We start from the raw sequence: 12177 nt of genomic DNA, 5'->3' as shown, positions 1-12177 counted from the left end.
TCATATGGTGATCATCATAATTTGCAAAAATATGGCAATCGCCCAAAAATTCATATGGTAATTACCAAAATTTGCCACAAAAGCATGTCGTCATCATAATACGTGTGCTTCAAAATTTTCGTAGTGATTGCGTCCAAGGGTGTGACCTAGTGGTCAATAAAATTGGTGACCGTGAAATCTCTGGTTCAACTTCCAGCGAAGGTAAAAAATACTAGGTGATTTCTTCCCATATATCCAATGCTTGATGGATAGAGTTACCGAGTACTTATTGCTATTAGGAGGTGGCATGTATCCCGTAAAATTAGTCAAAATACACGCAAGTAGAGATATGTCGTCATTTTTTTGACGAGATCAAAATATAAACGATAATGTTAAAAAGGTCCATCCAGCGTAATTATAACTTTTAAAAGGGTCCTCCAGGGGGCTATTCGTGTACTGGCCAAGTTCCACTATATTTTAGGGCCTTAGTCCAACTTAAGCTAAAAATGGGCCTAAGCCCATCAATTACGAGTTCAAAATCAATAGAAAAACAAACATATTAAAGGTCTGTTTGGCAAAAGAGGTTTTGGAGGAAGAGAACTTTAGAGCTGCCGGTTGATTTTCTCTTTCACTTTCTCTTTCCCTTGGAGAAGAAGTTTTAAGTTTTTCCGCTTCAGATTTCGAAAGAAGCAAGCAATAATGGACGTAATCAAGTCGCAGCAAATATCAGCTCGGCCGATTGAGAAAGTGATAGTACATCCGCTGGTACTTCTGAGCATCGTAGACCACTATAATAGAGTTGCGAGGGACACCAGGAAACGTGTTGTTGGGGTTTTGCTTGGGACTTCTTTCAAAGGCACCGTTGATGTTACCAATAGCTATGCAGGTCTCAGATCTATATATTCACTTTTGCCCTTTTATGGAATTTTAAGTTTTTCAGTTGTGTTTTTTTAATTACAGAAATAAAAGTTTTTTAGGTTTCATATGAGTTAAATTATTAGTAAAAGAAAAGTAAGGGCAAACTATGTGAACTAAATTGTGAAATAACAGTTAGTTTGCCTTTATTTATGGGATTAAGTTTTGCTTGATGGGGTTTATGGTTGTTTTTGTGTGTGGCTCTGTGTCATTTATGTTCTTGCCTTGTATTTGGATGGAATTGACCTGAATAGAGTGAAATTGACGCGAAGATTGTATAGCTTACCTAAACTAGTTAACATTTAACGTAGTTGATTGTTATATTTTTTTTTGTCTCCTGATGGACATAAAAGTTAATTAGTTTAGGTTTTCTTCTGAGCTAAGTTACGGAAAGAAAGTGGGTATTTACTCCAAAAAAGAAAAAGGTAAGAAAAGATCAAAAGAAAAAGGGTAAAGTTCTTGCCGTGAATTAGGTATAAGTATTTGATCGTGCATCCAAGGGTGTGACCTAGTGGACATTGAAGAGGGAGAATATAACTATGAGGTCTCAAATTCAAATACTAACGGAGGCAAAAAAACGCTAGTGATTTTTTCCATCTGCCTAGGCCTTGGTGGTATAGTTACCTAGTGTTTATGCTGGTAGAGGTAGCAGCTACCTAGTGGTAGTAGATGTGTGCAAGCTGGTACACCATCGTAATAATAAAAATAACTGCCTAATCACCGGGAAATTGTAACATGAAATTCAATCTGCCTCCTTATTTTGGGTGAATACATCAAGGAAATAAACTGAACTGGAGCTAAATATAGTTGAGTTGGCCCTAGAGCCAAGAGGCTTTTGTTTGGTGGTCAATGTTGACTTGACGTTTAGATGTATGCTTACAATTTAGAGAAATATATGGTTTTTTGAAGAGCAGATCTGTTTTTCTGTCTGTTGGGAGGTCTTGCCTGGAGCATGGAGCCATGGAAAAGCAATAAGCTTTTTGGTTGTCTAGAATGGGAAAGAGAAGCTAGAAGTAATATAAAGTGGCTTCTTTTTAGTTTTCAATGTTTCATATGAATTATGCTACATTTCTGGAAGGAGGAATTGTTGTATTCTCTGTTCTTATAATTACTTAGATTTGTCGCTTTATTCTTCTTTAGTAGAAGATCATATTTCTGTGTAGGTTCTCTACTCTTTTGGTATACTGCTTGTATACGAGGTTTTTCCCCATCATTAATAAAATTATTACTTCATCAAAAAACTTAGATTTGTCGCTTTATTGTAAAATGTTCTTGCCTCTTTGCTAAGCTTGTCAAGGAAGGACAGAATACTCATGATAAAAGGCTTTTAAAATGTGTGATTAATTGGCTTTATATTGTAAATCTTATTCTAGAAAAGTAAGGAAATTTATGTTGGCTTGGGGAAAGATAGAATACAGCTTATCCTATCAACTCCTCAAAATTATTTTTACTGAAGTGAATGAAAATAAGAAAATTCTAAACATACTTTGGTGACTGATGCTGTTAAGTTGATTGCTGAATTTTGAGGGAAAGACTGGCATCTAGCTTTCCTGTGGAGATACATTATCAGTTAGACGCTATATAAACTCATACTTAGTGAAATGCAGTTATAGCTGTGAAACCAATGCAATATCTTGAGGTTCAAATGAATAACCTTCTTTAGATGGGTTCATTCCGCTGGAATACTTTACCCTTTTCCATGTTTTCTTCTGCCTAAATCAAGAGCTTGGTCCAGCCTTTATCTATTAGACCGTTGTGATTTTACCTAACATCTTTTGTTGTTGCATGCAGTGCCCTTTGAAGAGGATGACAGGGACCCAAGTATCTGGTTTCTTGACCATAACTATCATGAATCAATGTTTTCCATGTTCCGTAGGATAAACGGTATGTTTATTCCGTACGACGTGGTTTTCAGTTCATGATTTTATTTAGAAGTATTATCACCTTTAAGGTTCATACTATTTTTGACTTAAATGTTTCAGCCAAGGAGCATGTTGTCGGCTGGTATAGCACTGGTCCAAAACTTAGGGAAAATGACCTGAACATCCATGGGCTTTTTAATGAGTAAGGACATTACCTTTTTTTTTTTCGTTCGGAGATCCTATTTGACCTTTAGTTTTTTTGAGAATTATTTGATCTTTAGTTTGTCAACATGAGAATCTGCCGTGATCGATTATGCCTGGATGCTTTTTTCAAGCTACAAGCTTTACTTATCAAATGAAGCTATTAGAGGGGAACGGGAAACTACAAAAAGAGAAATTGGGGACAGAACTGCTTACAACACAAATGAGGGGTATACCTAAAAAGAAAACAAATTAATAGACTTGCAGGCAAAAAGCCAATGTCACAGGAAATGGTTGAAATGCACAAGTCAAACTAGCTTACCTCCCTGTTGATCTTGTACTAGTCACTTGATTGAACAACTTTCCTTGTTGACTTCCCAACGCCCTTAAGGCAATTTAAATAGCATCTTCATGGATATACAAAACTTTCAGCTCAAAACTTTTTTTTTGGGATAAGGTACTTTCAACTCTAAACAATTTTTAAGTCGAGTTTCATGGAATTAAATTGCCTTGATGGTGCCAAACTCAAAACAACTTTATACATGATTATTTTCTAATAAATTGCTATACTAGATTTGTAAGATAACTTAGTATCGATTTCGATAGTAGTATAACATTGGCAAAAGGCCTTTTGAGCCGAGGATCTCCCGGAAACAACCTCTCTACTCTTTCGGGTAGGGGTAAGGTCTGCGTACACTCTACCCTTCTTATACCCCAAATTTTATTGGGTTGTTGTTGTTGTTGTATAACATTGGCAAAAGAGGTGTTAAGGGTATGTGCGAGTTGTGGCTTGTTCTTTCTCATTTGCTACATTTTAAGGAAGCAACTTATATGCAAAAGTTGGGTAGATGTCTCCAATGGGATATTTTATCTATTGCTAAGAAAGGTTCCCAATATATGAAGGTGGGTATGTGGGGAGTACCATCCCAATTGCTTAAAATTGCTCCTCTTTATTTTTTCAAGAGTGTAAATTTCTTTGACTTGTGGCAACGATGTCTTAAGCATTGTATCTTTTGTGCTATAACCCAAATATGCTGCTTATTAAAAAATCTGGAGAGTTGACAAGACCATCAAAAAAATCTGGTTGATGATCCCTGGTGCTATTTTTTGGTGTTTCTGGAATGAAAGGAATAGAAGATGTTTTGATGGAATCTCAACTCCAAATCACACTCTCAAAGCTATTTGCCTACTCAATCTTTTTTGTTGGACTAAATTAGCTTCTGTAATTAGCACTGACCAATTTTTGAACTTTGTTAGCTCCCTGGTCTTAGATTGACACTGTAAAGGGAGCTACAATTCTTATTTTTTCTTTTTTCTGCATTTCATTACTTTTGTAACTTGCATCTCCTTGATGCCTTTTGCTAATGGAACACCTTATTTCATCAATATGCTGCTTATTATTGCTGGTGTTATTGCAGCTATGTCCCCACTCCAGTCTTGGTTATAATTGACGTCCAGCCCAAGGAGCTAGGAATACCAACTAAGGCATACTATGCAGTTGAGGAAGTTAAAGAGGTAACGACTTAGATTAGCAGTTGATTATTTCAAAAAGCGTTTGGTGCTTGTTGACATTCATAAGCTGGTTGTCCTATGAACTTGATGTGCTGGACGGGTAAATTTGCAGAATGCAACTCAAAAAAGCCAGAAGGTGTTTGTGCATGTACCTTCAGAAATTGCTGCTCATGAAGTTGAAGAAATTGGTACAACTTCAAGCTTGTCTTTTTGTTCTGTAATTTACTATTGTTTTACTTGTAAAATTTTGACTTAAAACTTCTATTCTTTTTCTTGATTTTGTAAGTAGTTTCCCAATCTTCTCCATTGCAAGTGACATTTACATGTTGTATATGCATTAAGAATTTTCTTACCATGTATTCTAATTGACAGGTGTTGAGCACTTGCTAAGGGATGTGAAAGATACTACAATCAGTACTCTTGCAACTGAGGTTTCTTTCTGAACCTTCTTATGACCTTTTTACATTAAAAAAATAGATGATGATAAGTTTGGCTTCTTAACAAGTAGAGGGCAATAAGAACTTTGAACACTTCCAATCCAGGTAACTGGGAAACTGGCAGCTTTGAAGGGATTGGATGCTCGACTTCAAGAGATACGAAGTTATCTAGATCTTGTCATTGATGGGAAGCTTCCTTTGAACCATGAGATTCTATACCATTTGCAGGTTACCATTGCTATAAACTTTCCTTCTCTTTTTCTGACTTCATAGTCAGTCTTTTAGTTGCTGATTTCTATTTTTCTAAAGGTTGTTGATGTTGGTAAGGAATTTTTTTTGTAAAAAGTTTAATGAATTTGTAGGTCTAGTTCAAGCAGCTTTCTCTGTTTTTTAAAATACAGTTTTCACTGCTTAAGGACCTTATTTAAACGAATTAAGCTGCTAGATTTTGGAATATCTTGTCCTTGGCTACAGGTTTTCTTTAAAGAATTTTCTGCATGGCAGTTTGGTTGAACAGACGGTGATTGCTTGTTGCAATCTTCCCGAATCATTCTATGGTGAATTTTATTTTAGTGATATGTTGGAAATAACTTTAATGCTTTAGGCACCAATTGTAATATTAGATCGTGTCTATTGCTACAACATGAATTTTAACAGAAAGCGCCGAAATGATTTCTGTTCTGCACTTAAACATAAGTGTTTCTATCTGTTGATCCGGCAGCTGCTGCCAATGTTTTGTTCGTTTTATTGTGGTGCGGATAGTCTGATTTTTAATCAACTCTCCATCCAATTCCAAGATACTAACATGTTGAACTTGAAAAAACTTCTTGCAGGATGTCTTCAACCTACTGCCAAATCTAAATGTTGCTGAATTAGTTAAAGCATTTTCAGGTAAATTAGCTGGAATGCCATCTCTGTTTCAATAACAGAATCTCTACCACATTATGTTGTCTTTTAACCTTTTGAGTTTCGATTCAATTCCTTCTTGCAGTGAAGACGAATGATATGATGTTGGTCATATACCTATCTTCACTTATCCGAAGTGTAATTGCTCTCCATAACTTGATCAACAACAAGGTACATTTTAATCTGTAGTTTCACTTGTTTGTTTGTCATCATTTTTAGAAAAAGAATCTGTTGTGCAAAGATTAACACTGATCTAAATGAGTGTTTATGACTTGTAAATAAATAAAAAAGAGAAAGAGAGAGAGAGAGTTCCAGCGACTAGTTCAGTTTGTCAGTGGCACGGCTTTTAGTTTCCACAACCAAGCATATGGTTAGAAACGGATGCAACTGTCAATCTTTCACTGAGTCGTAGCTTCTGCTATTTTCCTGCTTGTACCTAGAATGTTGATGTTGTTTCCTGCTGCATTTTAGAGCATCTTATATTGTACATCAAGTGCTTTATCTATTTTCTATAGTAACTGAGGCTTGTGGTATCCATTTCAGATGCTTAACAAGGAACATGAAAAGGCTGAGGATTCAAAGCCTCTTGCAGTGCCAACTGCAGCTGGAAGCTAAGCACTCAGTCCCCCTTCTTCCCCCTTTTGGTCATTCACTGCACAACACTTGTAGCTTGTTGCAATTGGAACCTGAATCTGCCTTGTGACAATCTTGCACGTGGAGGAAATCTCTTATGTTTTAGCATGTCTTCCGTTAGCATTGTTCCTCCAGATTTTAGATTTAGATCGACTGACAGAGAACATATATTTTTCTTTGTATTAACTGATCAAACTTCGTCCCTTGTTTCTTTTTCCAAATTCAGTTAAAAAAACAGGCTCAACTACATGGTGTGTCGTGTATGAATTAATCGCTTGGTACCTAAAATAGATGAATGTGACTTCTTATTTCTTAATTGCACTCTCAGCGGGTGTTTTGGTGTTTTAGAGTGGCAAATGCCTATTTGCTACTTGTATGTATAGAGAGTTCTTCCGTGCATCAAGTCTCCCCGAGATTGCCGGAAATTGTTTCCCGAAAAAGGAAGAGTTTTCATTCGATAAAATTATGTTTTTCACTTGGAGAAGTAGATGCAAGGTCTTTATTTTGACAGTTGGCTCTACAAATCATATGCCTATTTGAGCTCAATTCACCATTTCGAACCTTTAGTAAGGCTTTTTATACTCCTCCCTTTATCTGAGGTATTGGAGGAGTGGAGTATTCGAGGAGTGAGCGTATATTGCAGACTGAGCATATGTTGTAGGCGTTCTTCTGCTTGCATTTTTTAGGACAAAAGTGGTATTTCCGTAGTGAACCAAAAGCTATGGAACAACTTAGGTGTGGTGCTTTTGTAGAAATGGAGCTTTTTATCCTTTTTATTAACCGTCGTGAATGGAGAGATCATTACACATGGTATGCTTGATCTGTGTTACGGAGTTTTTTTTTTTGCTTTATGCCCATAGTGTCCTTGAGCCTAGGGTCTTCGGAAACAGCCTCTCTACCTTCACGAGGTAGAGATAAGATCTACGTGTACACTACACTCCCCAAAATCCACTTGTGGGATTATACTTGGGTATATTGTTGTTGTTGCTTTACGCCCATAACCTAAATAAAAAAGCCTTCTTTGTCTTTAATATTTGTACGGTCGGCAATTGTGACCTCTCAAAAGAATTGATGATTGCATAAAAAATCAGTGCTAATATATCTAAGACTCCTCAATTGACATTGTTAGCGACTTCTCGAGAGAATTGATGACTGCATAAAAATCCAGTGTTTCTACATCTTTGGCTAGTTGTAGCACAAGATTATCTTGGACATAGGCCGATGCTTTCATGGTGAATTTTCAATTTTCGACAGAACGTGAAAAATGAGAAAAATTGCAACAAAAATAAAGACGAGTAACCTACTTTTAATAGGCAAAGCGAGCTCCTTTACTTAGAATCAAACTCCCACCCAACGTGTGCGCTCATCTGTGCGTTTCACATCTTAATCATCCTTAAGTATATGCTCCAAAATCCAAATTTTGTGGTCAATGCTCCCTGCAAATTCTGGCTGTTGTAGCTCTCTTGTAACGAATTCATTACTATGCTGGTAGCTCCCCTCATCCCCCAATAAGATTTTAACAAAAAGAACTAAAAATCACAGATATTAAAGGAGAGAAATTCAAAAATAGCCAGATTTACAAGTGGTCGTTAAAAAATAGCCACAGTTTCAAAAGTAATCGAAATTTAGCCACTTTTCATGTAAAGATAAATCTGAATGAAAACACTGTTCAAAATCCAAAAAAATATTCCAGTATAATATACTGGAGTTCCGGTATATTATACTGGAACTCCAGGCTAATATAAGAGTTCGGTGCACCTGTGTATGAATTTCCAGCATATTATGCTGGACCGGTATACTTTGCTGACTCCAGTATAATATACCGGAGCACCAGTGCTCCAAGCTCCAGTATATTATGTTGGACCGGTACTGGAGTTCCAGCATAATATACCGGTCCAGCATAATATACCGGAGTTTGGAGCACCGGTGCTCTAGTATATTATACTGGAGCCATCAAAGTATATCGGTCCAGCATAATATGCTGGAAATTCATACACAGGTGCACCAAACTCTAGTATATCATGCTAGACCAGTCTCTGTTGCAGCAAAATAGTGGCTATTTTTCAATAACCTGGCAAACACTAGCTATTTTTGAATGACTAGCTCGAAAACTGGCTAGACCGTGCTATTTTAACGTATTAAAGGCTTATAGAAGTTGAAACTGAAGAACTGCATTCTCCCTATATTCAATTTAATTACTAACCTACTTAGCTTGCAGCCTCATCAATACGCCTTCATTGACCATGTTTAATCAGGAAATCAACTTTCTTATATATCCATTGATCCAATTACTCCTTACATTACCCAATTCAGCCTCTTACCTCTGACTTTATAACTTTTGACTGATCATGCTCATCTTGCACCAATCAATTAAATAATCCTCAAACTATTAAGCGGTTGACATATAACTCATTTGTATCCATCCCACTCTTTCTAGACCCGCTTTATTCTCAAAGACAGACATTCTGCTATTGTATTAGAATTGTCTAACAACCCCCTTGCATCAGCTATTAATGGAGCACGATATCTCGATATGTAGGTATATCTATACAGTTTACACTGTTATCGAAATAGAAGATCAGGCTATCAGCAAAATGCTAAAAAAGTTACCGGTATTAAATTTTAGGGCAAGACCATCATTCACAAGCACTCATATGCTGCATCTTAGAAGCAACCCAAAAATGTCTTTTAACAATGAATAAATGTAGAACAGAGCATGAACATATAGCATCACATACAGAAAAGAAACCACATAGTAAATGCACTCATCACACAATGTTAAGGTAACTCCAGCACGGAGGGAAGAAGGAAAAAAATGATATAGGTAGAAACATCCAACAACATTCAATCATCTCAAATATTATTCGTTACAAACTTCCTAAAAGATACAGCAGTACAAGCTACTCTTTCTGATATTTCAGGTGCCAGGGCGCCTCGGTCAGTTGCCAAGAAAGGTGATGTCTTCCTTGCTACCACTTGACTCAATTTACGTAATGAAGGAAAGAAAAGAGTAATATAAGTTTCTCTATCACTTATCTTTGGTGGAAACACCGTACTTCTCCTGAAGCTTCTGTAACTCTTCCTCCTTCTTCTTCTGGTCAAATTTCTTACTCATCTTCGCTTGCTGGTAATACAGAACTATCAAGTATCTGCCCAATAACAAAAACACCAAATATACATCAGATAAGTATGTCAGTAGAAAAAAAGAGAAACTCTAGTGTTAAAGAAGCCCTAATTTTCTTGAAAAAGAAGTCCAAGTATAAACATCTATTATCCGAAAGCACTAGCCTGACTAATCCATATTTGCGTCCGTAGGGCCCACTAAAGGGGGAAGCACTCCCTACCACTAGTTTCTCCATTCCTAGGGCTCGAAGAACTCTGGTTTAGGGTGAAATCTCTTATCCATCCCACCATAACCCTTGATGGTAGCAAGAATGGATACACATTCATATGACTGATCCTAACTAGTTTAGAACTGAAACCAATTATACGTCAAAATAAATAGGTCTGTACCTCTAGTTATAGAGAACTCCTGATCTCTATTAAATTATTGAAATAAAAGCTAGTCAAAATTGAGCACAATGGGAATTAGTATTCATATAGCAGACTCCATCTAGTTCGCCTAGTTGTTGTAATTGTCAAACACTTTTTCTAACTATGAATTCTACATACACAGTTTAGATAGTTTTAATTATAGAAAAATTACTAGTGCAAACTTTATTTTACAATAAACTAGCTATGTCTGACATGGGAAAAAAAATGATATAAGATGAGGGAGAGAGCGGGAAAAAACCCTAAGTGACAGTCATCCAATCACATTGAAGCAAATAAAATTAACACAAGTGAGATAGACAACAAGAGGTTTTTACCGATTAGCGACATTGAAGCCGGAGAGGTGGTCGACGGCGGTTTTAGCATCGTAAATATCCTCGTAGACGATGAAAGCAGTACCACGGGTATCCTTGTTTGTGCCGATGCGAATCTGCCTAATAGCACCGTACTTGCCGAATATATCGTACATCTCCTCGCTCGTTATGTTGAACGGAAGGTTCCGAACATATAGCACCCTGTTCACCTCCGGGGGTAGCCGGGTATTTCCCTTTCTGAGACTTATCGCCGCCATTTTTTCGCCGGAAAAAAATTGAGAATTTTAGCTTTTTAGGCGTTTACCTAGATTTATATGGGGGTTATTTAATTTGGTTTTTGTAAGGAAAAGGAGAAAATGGCAAAAACGTCCATAAAGTATGGAGTAGGTCTAAAATAGTCCCTTAAACATATTTCTAAGCAAATTCAGGTCTTTTAATATGTTATAAAAGTGAATATTTTTGGACTCCGTCAAACATTAATAAATTCTGATTATTAGATAAGATTTAATAGAAACTGTGAAAGAAAAATTAAAAGACTATATGTACGTAAATAATTACTCCCTCCGTCTCAAATTATCTGTCGTATTTTATATAGGGTAAAATATGTTTATATTAAATGATCGCATGAGGAAGTAACAAGTGGAGCCGAAGATAGTTGAATCCGAAGGCAACGATCCTGAGAAAATGATACTCATAAAGATGAATAAATGCTTGTCACCCAGTAGCGTTTAGTGAGAAATATTCTACAGCATTAAGTACATGGTCCGTTACAAGGAATATGGCATTAAATGCCTGCCGTTACACGTTCTTCAATAACCCTCATAATTGATATTAAAGAGGGGCTTGATCCTAGGACATTGTTCCTTACGTACAACTATAAATAGTAAGCTCTATTATCATTGAAGGGACATGAATTTTCTGAGAAACATACGCTACACTCTATTTAAAGCTTAATATAGTTTTATCTTTTTGTTTACTGATATCGTTGCTATTGTCCTCGGAAGCCCTGTTCCCGGTGTTGTTATTTCTACTATTTTATCTCCATTTCAAGGCTAAATATTATATTTTTGTCCAATTCATCCATTATATTAGGGTCAAATTAATTCTCTTGTCTATAAACCACGTATAAATTCAACTATACTGTTTTACGGGTAAACAGTTTGGCGCTCACCGTTGGGCTAGACAGTTGTGTAATTAAGTTGGTCCTTGCCTCTTTTACTAACACATTTGATTATTTGTTCGTAGCAAAAAAACATAGAAAATGACAGATAATGATGTCAACAACACACATAACCTTAAGACCCAAGGAAATCAGCCTCAGCACAAGAATTCAATTAGTGAAACCCGCAGTGAGCAGGATGAGGCCACGCTGGTCCACGGCAGGTGGTACTCGCGACATGTGTGAGAAGCGATTGCTGACGATGCTAAAAAAGAGCACGTCGTCGAAGCGGTAAGAGTCCTACAAGAGCAACAAACGGTCATTCTAGGCCATCTCACACGGCAGAATAAGGTTATGGCGGAGTTGAAGCAGGTATTGTCGAGGGCTTCCAATAACGCGAATGGACGAGTTCCAGTTCCTCCCGGTGCTCCTGCAAATCAAACAATGCAGAGGTTCGACAACATCACCCCGAGGTGCGAGGTCGGCTTCGATGGGGTCGGGGGAGCGGATCCGGTCACAACAACGAGAGTGATCCCTTCAAGAATGAACTCATATGATTTATGAGTGAAGTGAACGCCCACATGGACCAAATTCCGGGCGCACCACCAGTGCTGAAGGGGTCGCACTCAAACAAATACACTCAATTGCCGTACAAATCAAGTGCGACACTAGAATTGATCCCGAAGTGATTTAAAATGCCAGACATG

At 37.1% G+C, this 12177-nt stretch overlaps 2 protein-coding genes across 2 annotated transcripts; one reads left to right on the top strand and one right to left on the bottom strand.

The window, feature by feature from the left end:
* The first annotated feature begins 545 nt into the window (after window positions 1-545).
* LOC107816075 (26S proteasome non-ATPase regulatory subunit 7 homolog A) lies at window positions 546-6761 on the top strand. Its single transcript, XM_016641747.1, has 10 exons — window positions 546-865; window positions 2686-2778; window positions 2877-2958; window positions 4376-4472; window positions 4582-4657; window positions 4842-4900; window positions 5012-5134; window positions 5740-5797; window positions 5898-5983; window positions 6356-6761. The coding sequence occupies exons 1-10, from the start codon at window positions 679-681 to the stop codon at window positions 6425-6427; spliced, it is 933 nt and encodes a 310-aa protein (XP_016497233.1). The 5' UTR covers window positions 546-678; the 3' UTR covers window positions 6428-6761.
* Window positions 6762-9242: 2481 nt separating this feature from the next.
* Window positions 9243-10620, bottom strand: LOC107816076 (splicing factor 3B subunit 6-like protein). The gene is made up of 2 exons (XM_016641748.2): window positions 10315-10620; window positions 9243-9594 (listed from the first exon to the last, which is right to left on the bottom strand). The coding sequence occupies exons 1-2, from the start codon at window positions 10566-10568 to the stop codon at window positions 9474-9476; spliced, it is 375 nt and encodes a 124-aa protein (XP_016497234.1). The 5' UTR covers window positions 10569-10620; the 3' UTR covers window positions 9243-9473.
* Window positions 10621-12177: the final 1557 nt, after the last annotated feature.

The sequence above is a fragment of the Nicotiana tabacum genome, chromosome 18, assembly GCF_000715075.1.
Source record: "Nicotiana tabacum cultivar K326 chromosome 18, ASM71507v2, whole genome shotgun sequence".
NCBI lineage: Eukaryota > Viridiplantae > Streptophyta > Magnoliopsida > Solanales > Solanaceae > Nicotiana > Nicotiana tabacum.
Note: the sequence above shows the minus strand (reverse complement) of the source record. Positions and strands in the feature narration are given on the sequence as shown.

Excerpts from the sequence above, each read along its gene's own strand:
- LOC107816075 (XM_016641747.1), top strand. The coding sequence starts at position 679 with ATGGACGTAATCAAGTCGCAGCAAATATCAGCTCGGCCGATTGAGAAA. Across the intron at positions 2,779-2,876 it reads CATGTTCCGTAGGATAAACG|CCAAGGAGCATGTTGTCGGC; the intron begins GTATGTTTATTC and ends TAAATGTTTCAG. Across the intron at positions 5,135-5,739 it reads AGATTCTATACCATTTGCAG|GATGTCTTCAACCTACTGCC; the intron begins GTTACCATTGCT and ends AACTTCTTGCAG.
- LOC107816076 (XM_016641748.2), bottom strand. The coding sequence starts at position 10,568 with ATGGCGGCGATAAGTCTCAGAAAGGGAAATACCCGGCTACCCCCGGAG. Across the intron at positions 9,595-10,314 it reads GGCTTCAATGTCGCTAATCG|ATACTTGATAGTTCTGTATT; the intron begins GTAAAAACCTCT and ends GTTATTGGGCAG.